This window comes from Heterodontus francisci, chromosome 20 (genome assembly GCF_036365525.1).
Source record: "Heterodontus francisci isolate sHetFra1 chromosome 20, sHetFra1.hap1, whole genome shotgun sequence".
Lineage (NCBI taxonomy): Eukaryota > Metazoa > Chordata > Chondrichthyes > Heterodontiformes > Heterodontidae > Heterodontus > Heterodontus francisci.
This window is the reverse complement of record NC_090390.1, coordinates 80,498,605-80,512,421: the sequence shown is the minus strand read 5'-3', so window position 1 is coordinate 80,512,421 and position 13,817 is coordinate 80,498,605. Positions and strand designations below refer to the sequence as shown.

At 44.7% G+C, this 13,817-nt stretch overlaps 1 protein-coding gene across 3 annotated transcripts in view; it reads right to left on the bottom strand.

Annotated features, from left to right (window-relative positions):
• Window positions 1-13,817, bottom strand: part of LOC137380772 (uncharacterized) — an 89,517-nt gene that overhangs the window by 33,050 nt on the left and 42,650 nt on the right. For all 3 annotated transcript variants that reach the window (XM_068053105.1, XM_068053106.1, XM_068053107.1), the window contains exon 6: window positions 9,875-9,965. In XM_068053105.1, coding sequence (XP_067909206.1) covers window positions 9,875-9,965 — 91 coding nt within the window. The remainder of the gene's footprint in view (window positions 1-9,874; window positions 9,966-13,817) is intronic.

Sequence of the window (13,817 nt, the reverse complement as noted above, 5' to 3'; positions counted from 1 at the left end):
ACTAACCTTTTGTGATGCATGCATTAAACCACCCAGATCCCTCTGCATCTCAGAGCTCTGCAATCTCCCACCATTTAGATAATATGCTTCTTTTTTATTCTTCCTGCCAAAATGGGCAATTTCCCACTTTCCCACATTATACTCCATTTGCCAGGTCTTTGCCCACTCACTTAACCTATCTATAATCCCTTTATAGCCTCTTTATGTCCTCTAACAATGTTCTAACAAGAGAAGTGGTCATTTTCCTGAGGCACCTGTGGAAGCAGCAAGAAGACAACGCAGGTCAATAGAGTAGTCAAGAAGGCATACGGCATGCTTTCCTTCATCGGACGGGGTATTGAGTACAAGAGTTGGCAGGTCATGTTACAGTTGTATAAGGCTTTGGTTCGGCCACATTTGGAATACTGCGTGCAGTTCTGGTCGCCACATTACCAAAAGGATGTAGATGCTTTGGAAAGGGTGAAGAGGAGGTTCACCAGGATGTTGCCTGGTATGGAGGGCGCTAGCTATGAAGAGAGGTTGAGTAGATTAGGATTATTTTCATTAGAAAGACGGAGGTTGAGGGGGGACCTGATTGAGGTGTACAAAATCATGAGAGGTATAGACAGGGTGGATAGCAAGAAGCTTTTTCCCAGACTGGGGGATTCAATTACTAGGGGTCATGAGTTCAAAGTGAGAGGGGAAAAGATTAGGGGGATATGTGTGGAAAGTTCTTTACGCAGAGGGTGGTGGGTGCCTGGAACGCGTTGCCAGCAGAGGTGGTAGACGCGGGCACGATGGCGTCTTTTAAGATGTATCTAGACAGATACATGAATGGGCAGGAAGAAAAGAGATACAGACCCTTAGAAAATAGGCGACAGGTTTAGATAGAGGATCTGGATCGGCGCAGGCTTGGAGGGCCGAAGGGCCTGTTCCTGTGCTGTAATTAAAAATTAAAAATAAATAAAAAAGACAATAAACACATTCTAGAAGCAGGGTTGTGACAGGTGTGTAGAAAAGAGCCTCAAAATTGTCAAGAAAATTAAAACGATTACTTTTTAAATTGCTGAGGTTTAACGCCTGTGATCATGTCTGTCGTCTAAATCTTCCCAGCTGAACACCTGGTAATTGCTTGTGAGTGAGAGAAATGTGAATATTTAGGGTGTGTGTTCACATAATTACATATTTCTTTTAAATACGAACTAATGAAGAGAATATGCTTAAAAGTCCTCACAGGGAATTGTCAGAAAGAGTGCTGTTCTATACACAAACAAAAGCTAAATGTTAGGCATAAAAACATGAAATGCTGGAAATACTCAGCAGGTCTGGCAGCATCTGTGGAGAGAGAAGCAGAATTAACGTTTCAGGTCAGAGACCCTTCATCGGAACTGGCAAATGTTCGAAATGTAATAGGTTTTAAGCAAATAAATCGGGAATGGGAAAAAGAGATAACAAAAGGCAAGGTGTTGATAGGTCAGAGGGTCACAGAGAATAACTGACCAGAGGCCATGCAGCAAAGGCAAACGGTATGTTAATGGTGTGCTGAAAGACACCGCATTAGTGCAGAGAGGGTGTTAATGGACAGAAAAACGAACAGCCCTGGCCCAAAGCACAAACATGAAAAAAGTGGGTCGGCACATGGTAAAAAAAAAATGAATGATGAAACAAACTAAAAATAAAATAAAAAATAATACAAAAAATAACTAAAAATAAAAATGGGGGACCGTCATGCTCTGAAATTATTGAACTCAATGTTCAGTCCGGTAGGCTGTAGCGTGCCTAATCAGTAAATGCGATGCTGTTCTTCAAGCTTGCGTTGATGTTCACTGGAACACTGCAGTAAGCCCAGGACAGAGATGTGGGCATGAGAGCAAGGGGGGGGGGGGGGGGTGTTGAAATGGCAAGCAACAGAAAGCTCGGAGTCAATGCTTTCAGACTGAGCAGGATGTTCCGCAAAGCGGTCACCCAATCTGCATTTGGTCTCACCAATGTAGAGGAGACCACATTGTGAGCAGTGAATACAGTGTACCAAATTGAAAGAAGTACAAGTAAATCATTGCTTCACTTGAAAGGAGTATTTGGGGCCTTGGAGAGTGAGGAGAGAGGAGGTAAAAGAGCAGGTGTTAAACCTCCTGCGATTGCATGGGAAGGTGCCGCGGGGAGGGGACGAGGTGATGGGGCTAATGGAGGAGTGGACCAGGGTGTTGCAGAGGGAACGATCCCTTCGGAATGCTGACAGGGGAGGGGACGATGTGTTTGGCAGTGGCATCACGCTGGAGGTGGCGGAAATGGCAGAGGATGAACTAAATGTTAGGAGTGACCCTGTTTCTGGGGCTTATTGTATTTTGGATTACGATGCCCGTCAGCTCCTTGCATTTACAGAGGGAATTCCCATTCCCTTATCCCAGGAACTGTTACCCCTAATGTGCCTGTTGGAATAGCGTTCAATGCTAGTATTACACTTCGCTTGATTTTACTGTTGGTCGAAGTGATTAACATAGGTGGGGGGCAAAATCAGCACCATTCCATGAGTTCCCACCCACATTGAGTTAGGTTAAAATTATCCGCTCAGACTCACTAAAAAAAAAACTAAAAGTTTGTGATCTGCTGGAATTAGTAATGTAAATGCTGGGTGATGGATCCCAGCGCAAGCATGACGTACAGTAGCTTAGGAAGCAAAGCCTAATGGAGAGCTCACACAGAAAGGGGCAATAGTATTGGTTGTCAGATTGTACCAGAGCAGATCGCTGACGCAGTTCAAGAGACAACACATTTACTCTGACGTAACTGTTCTCTGTCTCCAGAGCTGGGCGCCATGGTATAAACTAGTTTGTTTCGCTGTAGCTGGATCTGTCCCTTCAAGGCCACTGGTCAAGTGTTGCCTGGGGAAATCCAGGCAATTGTCACGGCTTTTAAATTCCCCAGGCAAATTAGAGGTCAGTAAATATGCCCATCAATTTCAGGCTCCAGGTCAGAAGTCGTCTGATTGAAATCACATCAATCCTCTTTTCAAACATTTTGTTTTGCACCTCTGGCACAGCGTGACATCTGAAGTGCAACATCTGGAATATGACAGACGGAGACTAAATGCAGGACTGTTTATACAATTGATATTTCTGTTTCTTGTATTCTCATACTTTCCTCAGACAAAAAACAACTTTAAACAAGAAGGATATTCATGTTTGTTCCAAGGATTCCCATATAACGTAATCTAAAGTGGCACCAGAAGTCATTAGAATTCACGCACACCTACAAGACTCAAGTTATGAAATCCCTCAGCCTCTGAAAGAACACTGTCAGTGGAGGAATATTTCCCATTCACCCTGTCTTCATTAGTTTAAGACAAAAGGTTCAATTGGCAATCAGTTATTACACATCAGTTTGCAAATATTCAGAGGCAAGGATACCTCTTCACAAACATGTTGACAAATCCCCAGGGACCTCCTCTCACATCCTAACTTCTGAAAGGCAGTGTCGACTGTCCAAAGGAAAACAGTACCAATATTGCACAATATTTGTTTTTGGTTAGTACAGAGCAACAGAAATCAGCCAGTAAACAATTACATAGCAATCTAACCGTACACCAGTACTAGGTAGAGAAAAATGACTTGGATTTATATAGCACCTTTTACAACATCAGGACGTCCCAATGCTAATTGAGTATTTTTGAACTGTACTCACTGTTGTAATGTAGGAAACATGGCAGCCAATTTTCACACAGCAAGCTCCCACAAACTGCAATGCAATAATGACCAGATCATTATTTTTAGTGTTGCTGCTTTAGGGATTGCCAGGGAGAACTCCCCCACTCTTCTTCGAGATATTGCCACGGGATCTTTTACATCCACCCGAGGAGACAGACGGGGCCTCAGTTTGACACCTCATCCAAAAGACGGTACTTCTGACAGTGCAGCACTCCCTGGGTATTGCATTGCGGGTGTCAGCCTGGATTTTGTGCTCAAGTCTCTGGAGTGGGACTTGAACCCACAACCTTCCAACTTGGGGGGGGGGGGTGCTCCCAAATGAACCATAGTTGACACCTAGATAACGTGCTTTCAATGAGAGAGTAGTTTCTAAAATAGATTTTGTAGTAAATGCATAGACAAGAAATCCAAAAGCATCTTCAAAATAGGAAGGTTTCCCCTTTAACTCACCAGCTGCTTCAGCTGCTAAACGTATGGCCCAGCATGATAATGAACCCCAAAGTAAAGGAAGGTCTCGGGTCCACATGGGTTTTGCACTGAATTGGCTAATCTCAGCTGAGACTGGAATAGAGGCCAATGTGATTGACCACAATTCCACTGCGTTAGGACATGGAGAAAAGGGAAAGTGACGATCGCTTTGGATTGCTATCCAGGAACTCCTTCAAAGTGTTTGTGGGCATCAGGTGAGTTTAGGATAAAGTTCCCCCAAAAAACCCCTGCAATCAGCCTGCCACTGTGTGAAGTATAGCTACTTAGATGAGGTACTGCAGAGGGTTGCCACTGCTCCAGCACAAGTCATATCATAGAATCTTACAACACTGAAGGAGGCCATTTGGCCCAATGTGCTTGTGCTGGCTCTTTGAGACAGAGAGAGAGAGCACAAATGAGCTATCCAATTAGTCCCACGCCCCCTGCTCTTTCCCCATAGCCCTGCATATATTTTCCTTCTCAAATATTTATCCAATTCCCTTTTGAAAGTTACTATTGAATCTGCTTCCACTTTCAGGCAGCACATTGCAGATCATAACTACTCACTGCATAAAGAATTTCCTCATCTCCCCCAGTGTTCTTTTGCCAATCTTAAATCTGTGTCCTCTGGTTATTGACCCTTCTGCCAGTGGAAACAGTTTCTCCTATCTACTCTTCCGTCATTTTGAACACCTCTACTAAGTCTCCCCTTAACCTTCTCCTTGAAGGAGAACAACCTCCACTTCTCCAGTTTCTCAACATAACTGATGTCTCTCCTCCTTGGTCCCACTCTAGTAAATCTCCTCTGCACCCTCTCCAAGGCCTTGATATCAAATGTCTTCAGGAAAGGAGAAGAGAAAATGAGTGGAACAAAAAGAATCTATATTGAAATTCATAGCATCAGCAAGTCCTCAACTTTCACACTATAACCTCTTATATCCATGTTTATAAGATATTGGAGACTGCCCATGTAAAATTGCCACACTGTAATACACCCTCCTGCCAGTGGAGGGGCTAAAGTGCCAAAACTGGCAGGACAGTAATTACAGCATAACAGGTTTACTTAGGTAGTTTCTATTATAAACAAGGAGATAGTAATTTATAATTGGATACATAACAATAAGGGCAGAATGCATTACTTTTAAATAGGCCTGAATTATGCCTAGGCATCCTGGTCTAATTATCTTTCGCTCCTACCCTAAGACATGACGACCAGACTTGATACGACTCTGTGTGCTAACCCATGGTTAGCATCCTTCCATCTATGAAAGATGATGGACATGCAGCAAACAATCCATTTAGGTGGGGTGTGAAGGCCAATCCTGGAGAGGCAGGTTCTGCCACAAGTGCTGCACGTGAAGCTGCCAAGTGACGCTGAGAGATGTTGTTTTTGATAGTTGATGATGTCGCCAAGCTGCTGTAGCAATTGGTCATCGTGGTAGTGCACACCAGTCCACAGGATGTGTCACCATTTCCCTCTTTCGCCAGCTAGTGATTCCTAGGTGTGACAGTCATCATTTAGGGCCTTCGTGTCACGCTTGCAAGCATCCTTGATGTGGAGCTTTGGGCACGCCACTGGCCATCTGGCCCCGGTTACCTCACCACACAGAAGGTTACTAAGTATGCGACCGTCTATGAGAGAGTCATCGCTTGCCAATAAAGAAAATTGCAGGTCTTCATAATTTCTGTCAAGCTAGAGGTGAGCAAGCTGCCATGCAAAGAACACAGGTAATCAATTATGCAGCTCCTCAAGGTAATCCTGTGGGTTGGAGGAAGGAATTCTCTAGCCAGGATTACTCTATTCTAAGGTTACGGACCTTGCAGAATAAGGGACGATGTAAAGAATTGCAGTAGCAGGGCTTTCAATAGCTTCAATTATTGTTATCTTGTCACATGATGGCCACGGCCAGCATTTTCCTTCCTGATATTAAGAGCACGATTGTTATTTTATTCTTTTTTCCTTATTGGTTCAGAATATTTCTTTCACAAAGCGCTGCCAAGCATGTAACATTCAAAATCCACAGGTGCTGAAAAATAAATTCTTATTCTTTCAATCACAAAATAGAAATGAACCTTCATGAATCGTTGGCAGGATGTAACTCACCATTGGGTCAGTGTTCAGCAACAAACCTGATGGCTTTGTATGCAAAGCGGCAAAGAATCACAGCTGTGACAGAAAAAGCAGAGATCCAATGTCTCTCTTATCCAAATGTTATTTTTCCCCCTTACAGTATGTGACGTAGAGCCAGCTTCATAGACACAGTGCCTTTCTCCGCCAGCCTAACAGGTTTCGCTGGAACAGAATTACAGGAATCCAGAGCTTCTAACTCCTTCTGTCTCCACCTCACACTCTTTGTTCATCACCATGTCAGCAGGAGCTGATTTACACTGGGGGTACAGTTGTATAGCTACCTGTAGCCACCCCTCAGCACCTCACCAATAACATGCATTTATACATCGCCTTTTTATATACCTGGGGTGTTTCACAGGAGCGTAAATCAGACAGAAATTGACACCGAGCCACATAAGAAGATAATAGGACAGGTGGCCAAAATCTTGGTCAAAGAGGTAGGTTTTAAGGGGTGTCTTACAGGCTGAAGGAAAGGCTTCAAGGGAGGGAATTCCAAGGCTTGGGGCCTTGACAGCTGCAAACACAAGAGGACAGAGTTGTAGGAATGCAGAGCTCTGGGATAGAGGCCTGCTACCCGACCCGAACCCGATAGGACCCGACGACATGTGTTGGGTTCGGGTCGGGTCGGGCCCATCTTCTGGGGCCGGCTTTCAGGCTCGGGTCGGGCCGGGCCGGGCCAAATCCAGATTGAGTCGGGTCGGGTCGGGCCAGACACACACGGTAAGTGCTCTGCTGGTAAGTATTGAAAAAAAACTTAGCTGAGCTGAGAACCCAGGACAAAACTGAGTCTGCACAGTGAGCGAGTGACATCACTATAACGTCTCACACATGCGCTGCAGCTTCTTATAGGTTCGATGGCAGGAACGTAAGTAAAGGGATGGTCGGGTCTGGCCGACTAGTGGCGGGTTCGGGTCGGGTCAGGCTCGGGGAAAAATCGGATGGACTCGGGCCGGGTCGGGCTCGGGCCCCCCATGATTCGGTCAGGTTCGGGTCGGGTTCTTTTTCCCAACCTAAAGCAGGCCTCTATTGTGGGAGGGTTGTGGGACTGGAGGACGTTACAGAGCTAGGGAGGGGCGAGGCCATGGAGGGATTTGAAAACAAGGAGAAGGTTGGAATAGGCGAGTCTGTATGTTTTTCATGAGCAAGCACAGAGAGTGATGTCTGCAAACTATATTTCATGGGAGGTGGGATAAAAGGACCACAGCCCAGTCAAATCTGGCCCTCGTGCAACACATAAGCACTTTACACCAGGGGTCAATCATGGAATCATAGAAAATTACAGCACTGAAGGAGACCGTTTAGTCCATCGTGTCTGCACTGGTCAACAAGTAGCCATCCGGCCTAATCCCACTTTCCAGCACTTGGTCTGTAGCCTTGTAGGTTACGGCACTTCACGTGAATATCCAAGTACTTTTTAAATGTTATGAGGGTTTCTGCCTCCATCACCCTTTCAGGCAGTGAGTTCCAGGTCCTCACCATCCTCTGGGTGAAAAAATTCTCCCCTCAAGTTCCTTCTAAGCCTCCTACCTCTTACCCTAAATCTATGCCCCTTGGTTATGGACCCATCAACCAAGGAGAATAGGGCCTTCCTGTCCACTCTATCGAGATCCCTTATAATTTTACGCTCTTCAATAGATCTTCCCTCAGCCACATCTGTTCCAAAGAAAACAACCCTAGCCTATCCAATCTTTCCTCATAACTAAAATTCTCCAGTCCAGACAATATCCTGTAAATCTCCTCTGTACCTTCTCTAGTGCAATCACATCTTTCCTATAGTGCGGTGACCAGAACTGCACCTAGTACTCCAGCTATGGCCTAACTAGTGCTTTATACTGTTCCAGCATAACCTCCCAGCTTGTATATTCTGTGCCTCGTCAAATGAAGGCAATTATCCCATATGCCTTCTTGACAACCTTATTTTCCAGTCCAGAGACCTTCAGTGATCTGTGGACGTCCCTCTGTTCCACTACACGTCTCAGTATCTTAATATTTATTGTGTATTTCCTTGCCTTTTTAGCCTTCCCCAAAATGCATTACCTCACATTTCTCCGGATTGAACTCCATTTGCCACTGTTCTTCCCATCTGACTAGTCCATTGATATCCTTCCTTCAGTCTATAGCTTTCTTCTTCATTATCAACCACATGGCCAATTTTTGTATCATCTGCAACTTCCTAATCATACCCCCTACATTCAAGTCCAAATCGCTGATATACACCACAAAAAGCAGGAGACCTAGTACTGAGCCTTGTGGAACCCCACTGGAAACAGCCTTCCAGTCACAGAAACACCCATCGACCATTAACTTTGCTTCCAGCCTCTGAGCCAATTTTAGATCCAACTTGCTACTTTGCCTTGGATCTCATGGGGTTTAAATAGGTTCTCCTAAATGCATTTTAAGAATTCTGCTCCCTCATGCCTTTCACACTCATTCTATCCCAGTTAATATTCGGGGAGTTGAAATCCCCCACTTCTCAGAGATTTGCCTACATATTAGCTCTTCTATCTCGCTCTGACTCTTTGGTCTATAGTACACTCTCAGTAGTGTCATTGTCCCTTTTCTGTTCTTCGGTTCAACCCATGTGGCCTCATTTGATGATCCTTCGACCATATTACCCCTCCTCATAGCTATATTTGTTTCTTTAATCAATATTGCGACCCCCCCCCCTCCTTTTTTACCCCCTCTCTATTTCGTCTGAAAACCCTGTAACCAGGAATGTTGAGCTGCCATTCTTGCCCTTCTTTCAGCCATGTCTCAGTAACAGCTATCATATCATACTCTCACATGTCAATCTGTGCTCTCAGCTCATCCGCATTAGTCCTTAGACTTCTTGCATTGAAGTATATACCATTAAGCACTGCCAGACTCTGCCTGCCTGTTCTTTTGCTGAGCCCAAATGTGCTGAGAGAAGTAGCAGCCCCCTGAACTGAAATCACCAAACACAGTGCAGCCGAAAGGGGTTTGAACCTGAGTCCTGTCTGACTGCTTGCCTTCAGTGCCATACTAGCCCTCATCAACTAAGCTATTGGGGGAATTGCGTAGAACTAGGATATCAGGACTTGCTTTAGATATTAGCACCAGAACTTGCATTGACATATGTCCTTTCACATCCTCAGGACGTCACAAGTGTTTCAGCATCAGTGAATCACTTTTGAAGTGTAATCATTGTTGTTTTTGAAGGAAAATGTTTCAGCCAGTTTGTGCATGGGAAGATCCCACAAGCAGCAAAGAGATGAACTGCCAGTTAACCTGTTTATGTTCACGGAAGAAATGTTGGCCAAGACATTGGGAAAAGTTCTAACTCCTCCTCAAATATTTCCACAGAATCTTGAGCATACACCTGAATTAGCGGACAAGTTTGAGTCTTTCACCTGAAGTCCAGCACTTCTGATAATGCAGCACTCCCTCAGTACTACCCTGAAGTGTCAGCCTATTATGAGAGAGGTTTAGATTCTCAACCTTCTGGCTCAGGCAGGAACATTACCATAAAACTCAGCTGAGGCCATAACTGCGAAAGATCCTTTCTACACAACCTCGACATATAGCAGTGAAGACACACAAGAGCAAGCACAAGAGTACACAAGGTACCTACTCAGTTTGATCCTCAATTATAGGAAAATCGATTAAAAATAAATTGTTTTCTTCCTCAGGCATCTCCAAGGTCCTAGGATTCAGCTCTTGAACTGTGGAAATGCAAAGGAAGATACAAATTAGGAAATAATATCCCACGCCTGCCATAGCTCAGTGAATTCACAAATAGAACAACTGCAGACTCAAAACCAATCCTAAATTACATCATCACAAAAGGAGGTCTTAGCGTTTAATGCTTTTATATTTATTCTCTGGATATGGGTGAAACTGTAAAGGCCAGCATTTACTGTCCATCCCCCGTTGCTCCTTGAGAAAGTGGCGGTGAATAAAGAACAAGGAACAGTACAGCACAGGAACAGGCCATTCGGCCCTCCAAGCCTGCGCCGATCTTGATGCCTGTCTAAACTAAAACCTTCTGCACTTCCGGGGACTGTATCCCTCTATTCCCATCCTATTCATGTATTTGTCAAGATGTCTCTTAAACGTCGCTATCGTACCTGCTTCCACCATCTCCCCCGGCAGCAAGTTCCAGGCACTCACCACCCTCTGTGTAAAGAACTTGCCTTGCACATCCCCTCTAAACTTTGCCCCTCACACCTTAAACCTATGTCCCCTGGCAACTGACTCTTCCACCCTGGGAAAAAGCTTCTGACTATCCACTCTGTCCATGCCACTCATAACTTCGTGAACCTCTACCATGTCGCCCCTCCACCTCCGTCGTTCCAGTGTAAACAATCTGAGTCTATCCAACCTCTCCTCATAGCTAATGCCCTCCAGACCAGGCAACATCCTGGTAAACCTCTTCTGTACCCTCTCCAAAGCCTCCACGTCCTTCTGGTAGTGTGGCAACCAGAATTGCACGCAATATTCTAAATGTGGCCTAACTAAGGTTCTGTACAGCTGCAGCATGACTTGCCAATTTTTATTCTCTATGCCCCGACCGATGAAGGCAAGCATGCCGTATGCCTTCTTGACTACCTTATCCACATTGCCACTTTCAGTGACCTGTGGACCTGTACGCTCTCTGCTTGTCAAAGGGTTCTGCCATTTACTGTATACTTTCCACCTGTATTAGATCTTCCAAAATGCATTACCTCACATTTGTCCGGATTAAACTCCATCTGCCATTTCTCCGCCCAATTCTCCAACTGATCTATATCCTGCTGTATCCTCTGACAATCCTCATCACTATCTGCAACTCCACCAACCTTTGTGTGTCGTCCACAAACTTACTAATCAGACCAGCTACATTTTCCTCCAAATCATTTATATATAATACAAACAGCAAAGGTCCCAGCACTGATCCCTGCGGAACACCACTAGTCACAGCCATCCATTCAGAAAAGCACCCTTCCACTGCTACCCTCTGTCTTCTATGACCGAGCCAGTTCTGTATCCATCTTGCCAGCTTACCTCTGATCCCGTGTGACTTCACCTTTTGTACCAGTCTGCCATGAGGGACCTTGCCAAAGGCTTTACTGAAGTCCATACAGATAACATCCACTGCCCTTCCTTCATCAATCATCTTTGTCACTTCCTCAAAAAACTCAATCAAGTTAGTGAGACACGACCTCCCCTTCACAAAACTATGCTGCCTCTCGTTAATAAGTTCATTTGTTTCCAAATGGGAGTAAATCCTGTCCCGAATAATCCTCTCTAATAATTTCCCTACCACTGACGTAAGGCTCACCGGCCTTATCCTTGCTACCCTTCATAAACAAAGGAACAACATTAGCTATTCTCCAGTCCTCTGGGACCTCACCTGTAGCCAATGAGGATACAAAGATTTTTGTCAAGGCTCCAGCAATTTCTTCCCTTGCCTCCCGCAGTATTCTGGGGCAGATCCCATCAGGCCCTGGGGACTTATCTACCTTAATGCTTTGCAAGATGCCCAACGCCTCCTCCTTTTTGATAACGACATGACCGAGACTATCTACACTCCCTTCCCAAGACTCATCATCCACCAAGTCCTTCTCTTTGGTGAGTACTGATGCAAAGTACTCATTTAGTACCTCGCCCATTTCCTCTGGCTCCACACATAGATTCCCTCCTCTGTCCTTGTGTGGGCCAACCCTTCCCTGGTTACCCTCTTGCTCTTTATATACGTATAAAAAGCCTTGGGATTTTCCTTAATCCTGTTTGCCAATGACTTTTCATGACCCCTTTTAGCCCTCCTGACTCCTTGCTTAAGTTCCTTCCGACTGTCTTTATATTCCTCAAGGGCTTCGTCTGTTCCCAGCCTTCCAGCCCTTACAAATGCTTCCTTTTTCTTTTTGACTAGGCTCACAATATCTCTCGGTATCCAAGGTTCCCGAAACTTGCCAAACTTATCCTTCTTCCTCACAGGAACATGCCGGTCTTGGATTCTAATCAACTGACGTTTGAAAGACTCCCACATGTCAGATGTTGATTTACCCTCAAACAGCTGCCCCCAATCTAAATTCTTCAGTTCCTGCCTAATATTGTTATAATTAGCCTTCCCCCAATTTAGCACCTTAACCCGAGGACTACTCTTATCCTTATCCACAAGTACCTTAAAACTTATGGAATTATGGTCACTGCTCCCGAAATGCTCCCCTACTGAAACTTCGACCACCTGGCCGTGCTCATTCCCCAATACCAGGTCCAATACGGCCCCTTCCCTAGTTGGACTATCTAAATATTGTTTCAAGAAGCTCTCCTGGATGCTCCTTACAAATTCTGTCCCATCCAAGCCCCTAGCACTAAGTGAGTCCCAGTCAATATAGGGGAAGTTAAAATCACCCACCACCTTTACATCTTTCCAAAATCTGTCTACATATCTGCTCCTCTACCTCCCGCTGGCTGTTGGGAGACCTGTAGTAAACCCCCAACATCGTGCCTTCTGCGAACTGCTCAAGTCCGTGCGGTGTAGGTGCTCCCACAATGCTGTTTGACAAGGAGTTCTAGGATTTTGACCCAACGACAATGAAGGAATGCGATTATATGTTGAAGTCAGGATGATTTGTGACTTGGGCGGGAGCTTGAAGGCAATAGTGTTCCCATGCACCAAATGCCCTTGTTCTTCTAGGTGGTGAAAGTCATGGATTTGGGAGGTGCTGCCAAAGAGGTTCTGATCCAATTTAATTTTACTTAGATGACAAACAGTGCCTCTTACTTCTCCAGTATTAAAGGGAATCCCAAAGTTTTCTATAGGCATATAAACAATAAAAAGGTAGTAAAAGGAGGAGTGGGGCCGATTAGGGACCAGAAAGCGATTTACACATGGAGGCAGAGGGCATAGCTGAGGTATTAATTGAATACTTTGCATCTGTCTTTACCAAGGAAGAAGATAATGTTGAAAGAAGAGGTAGGTCAGATACTAGAGGGGTTTAAAATTGATAAAGCGGAAATATTAGATAGGCTGTCTGTACTTAAAGTGGATAAGGCACCAGGACCAGATGAGATGCATCCAAGGATACTGAGGGAAGTGAGAGTGGAAATCGCAGAGGCACTGGCCATAATTTTCCAATCTTCCTCAGACTGAGGTGGTGCCAGAGGCCTGGAGAATTGCAAACGTTACACCCTTGTTCAGAAAAGGGTGTAAAGATAAGCCCAGCAATTACTGGCCAGTCAGTTTAACTTCGATGGTAGGAAAACTTCTAGAAAAAATAATTCGGGACAAAATCAATAGTCACATGGACAAATGCGAGTTAATTAAAGAAAGCCAGCATGGATTTCTTAAGGGAAAATCATGTCTAACTAACTTGCTGGAGTTTTTTGAAGAGGTAACAAAGAGGGTTGATGAGGGCAATGCTGTTGATGTGAAGTACATGAACTGTCAAAAGGCATTTGATACAGTGCCACACAACTGACTTGTGAGCAAACTTATAGCTGATGGAATAAAAGAGACAATAGCAACATGGATACAAAATTAGCTGAGCGACAGGAAGCAAAGAGTAGTGGTTAATGGATGTTTTTTGGGC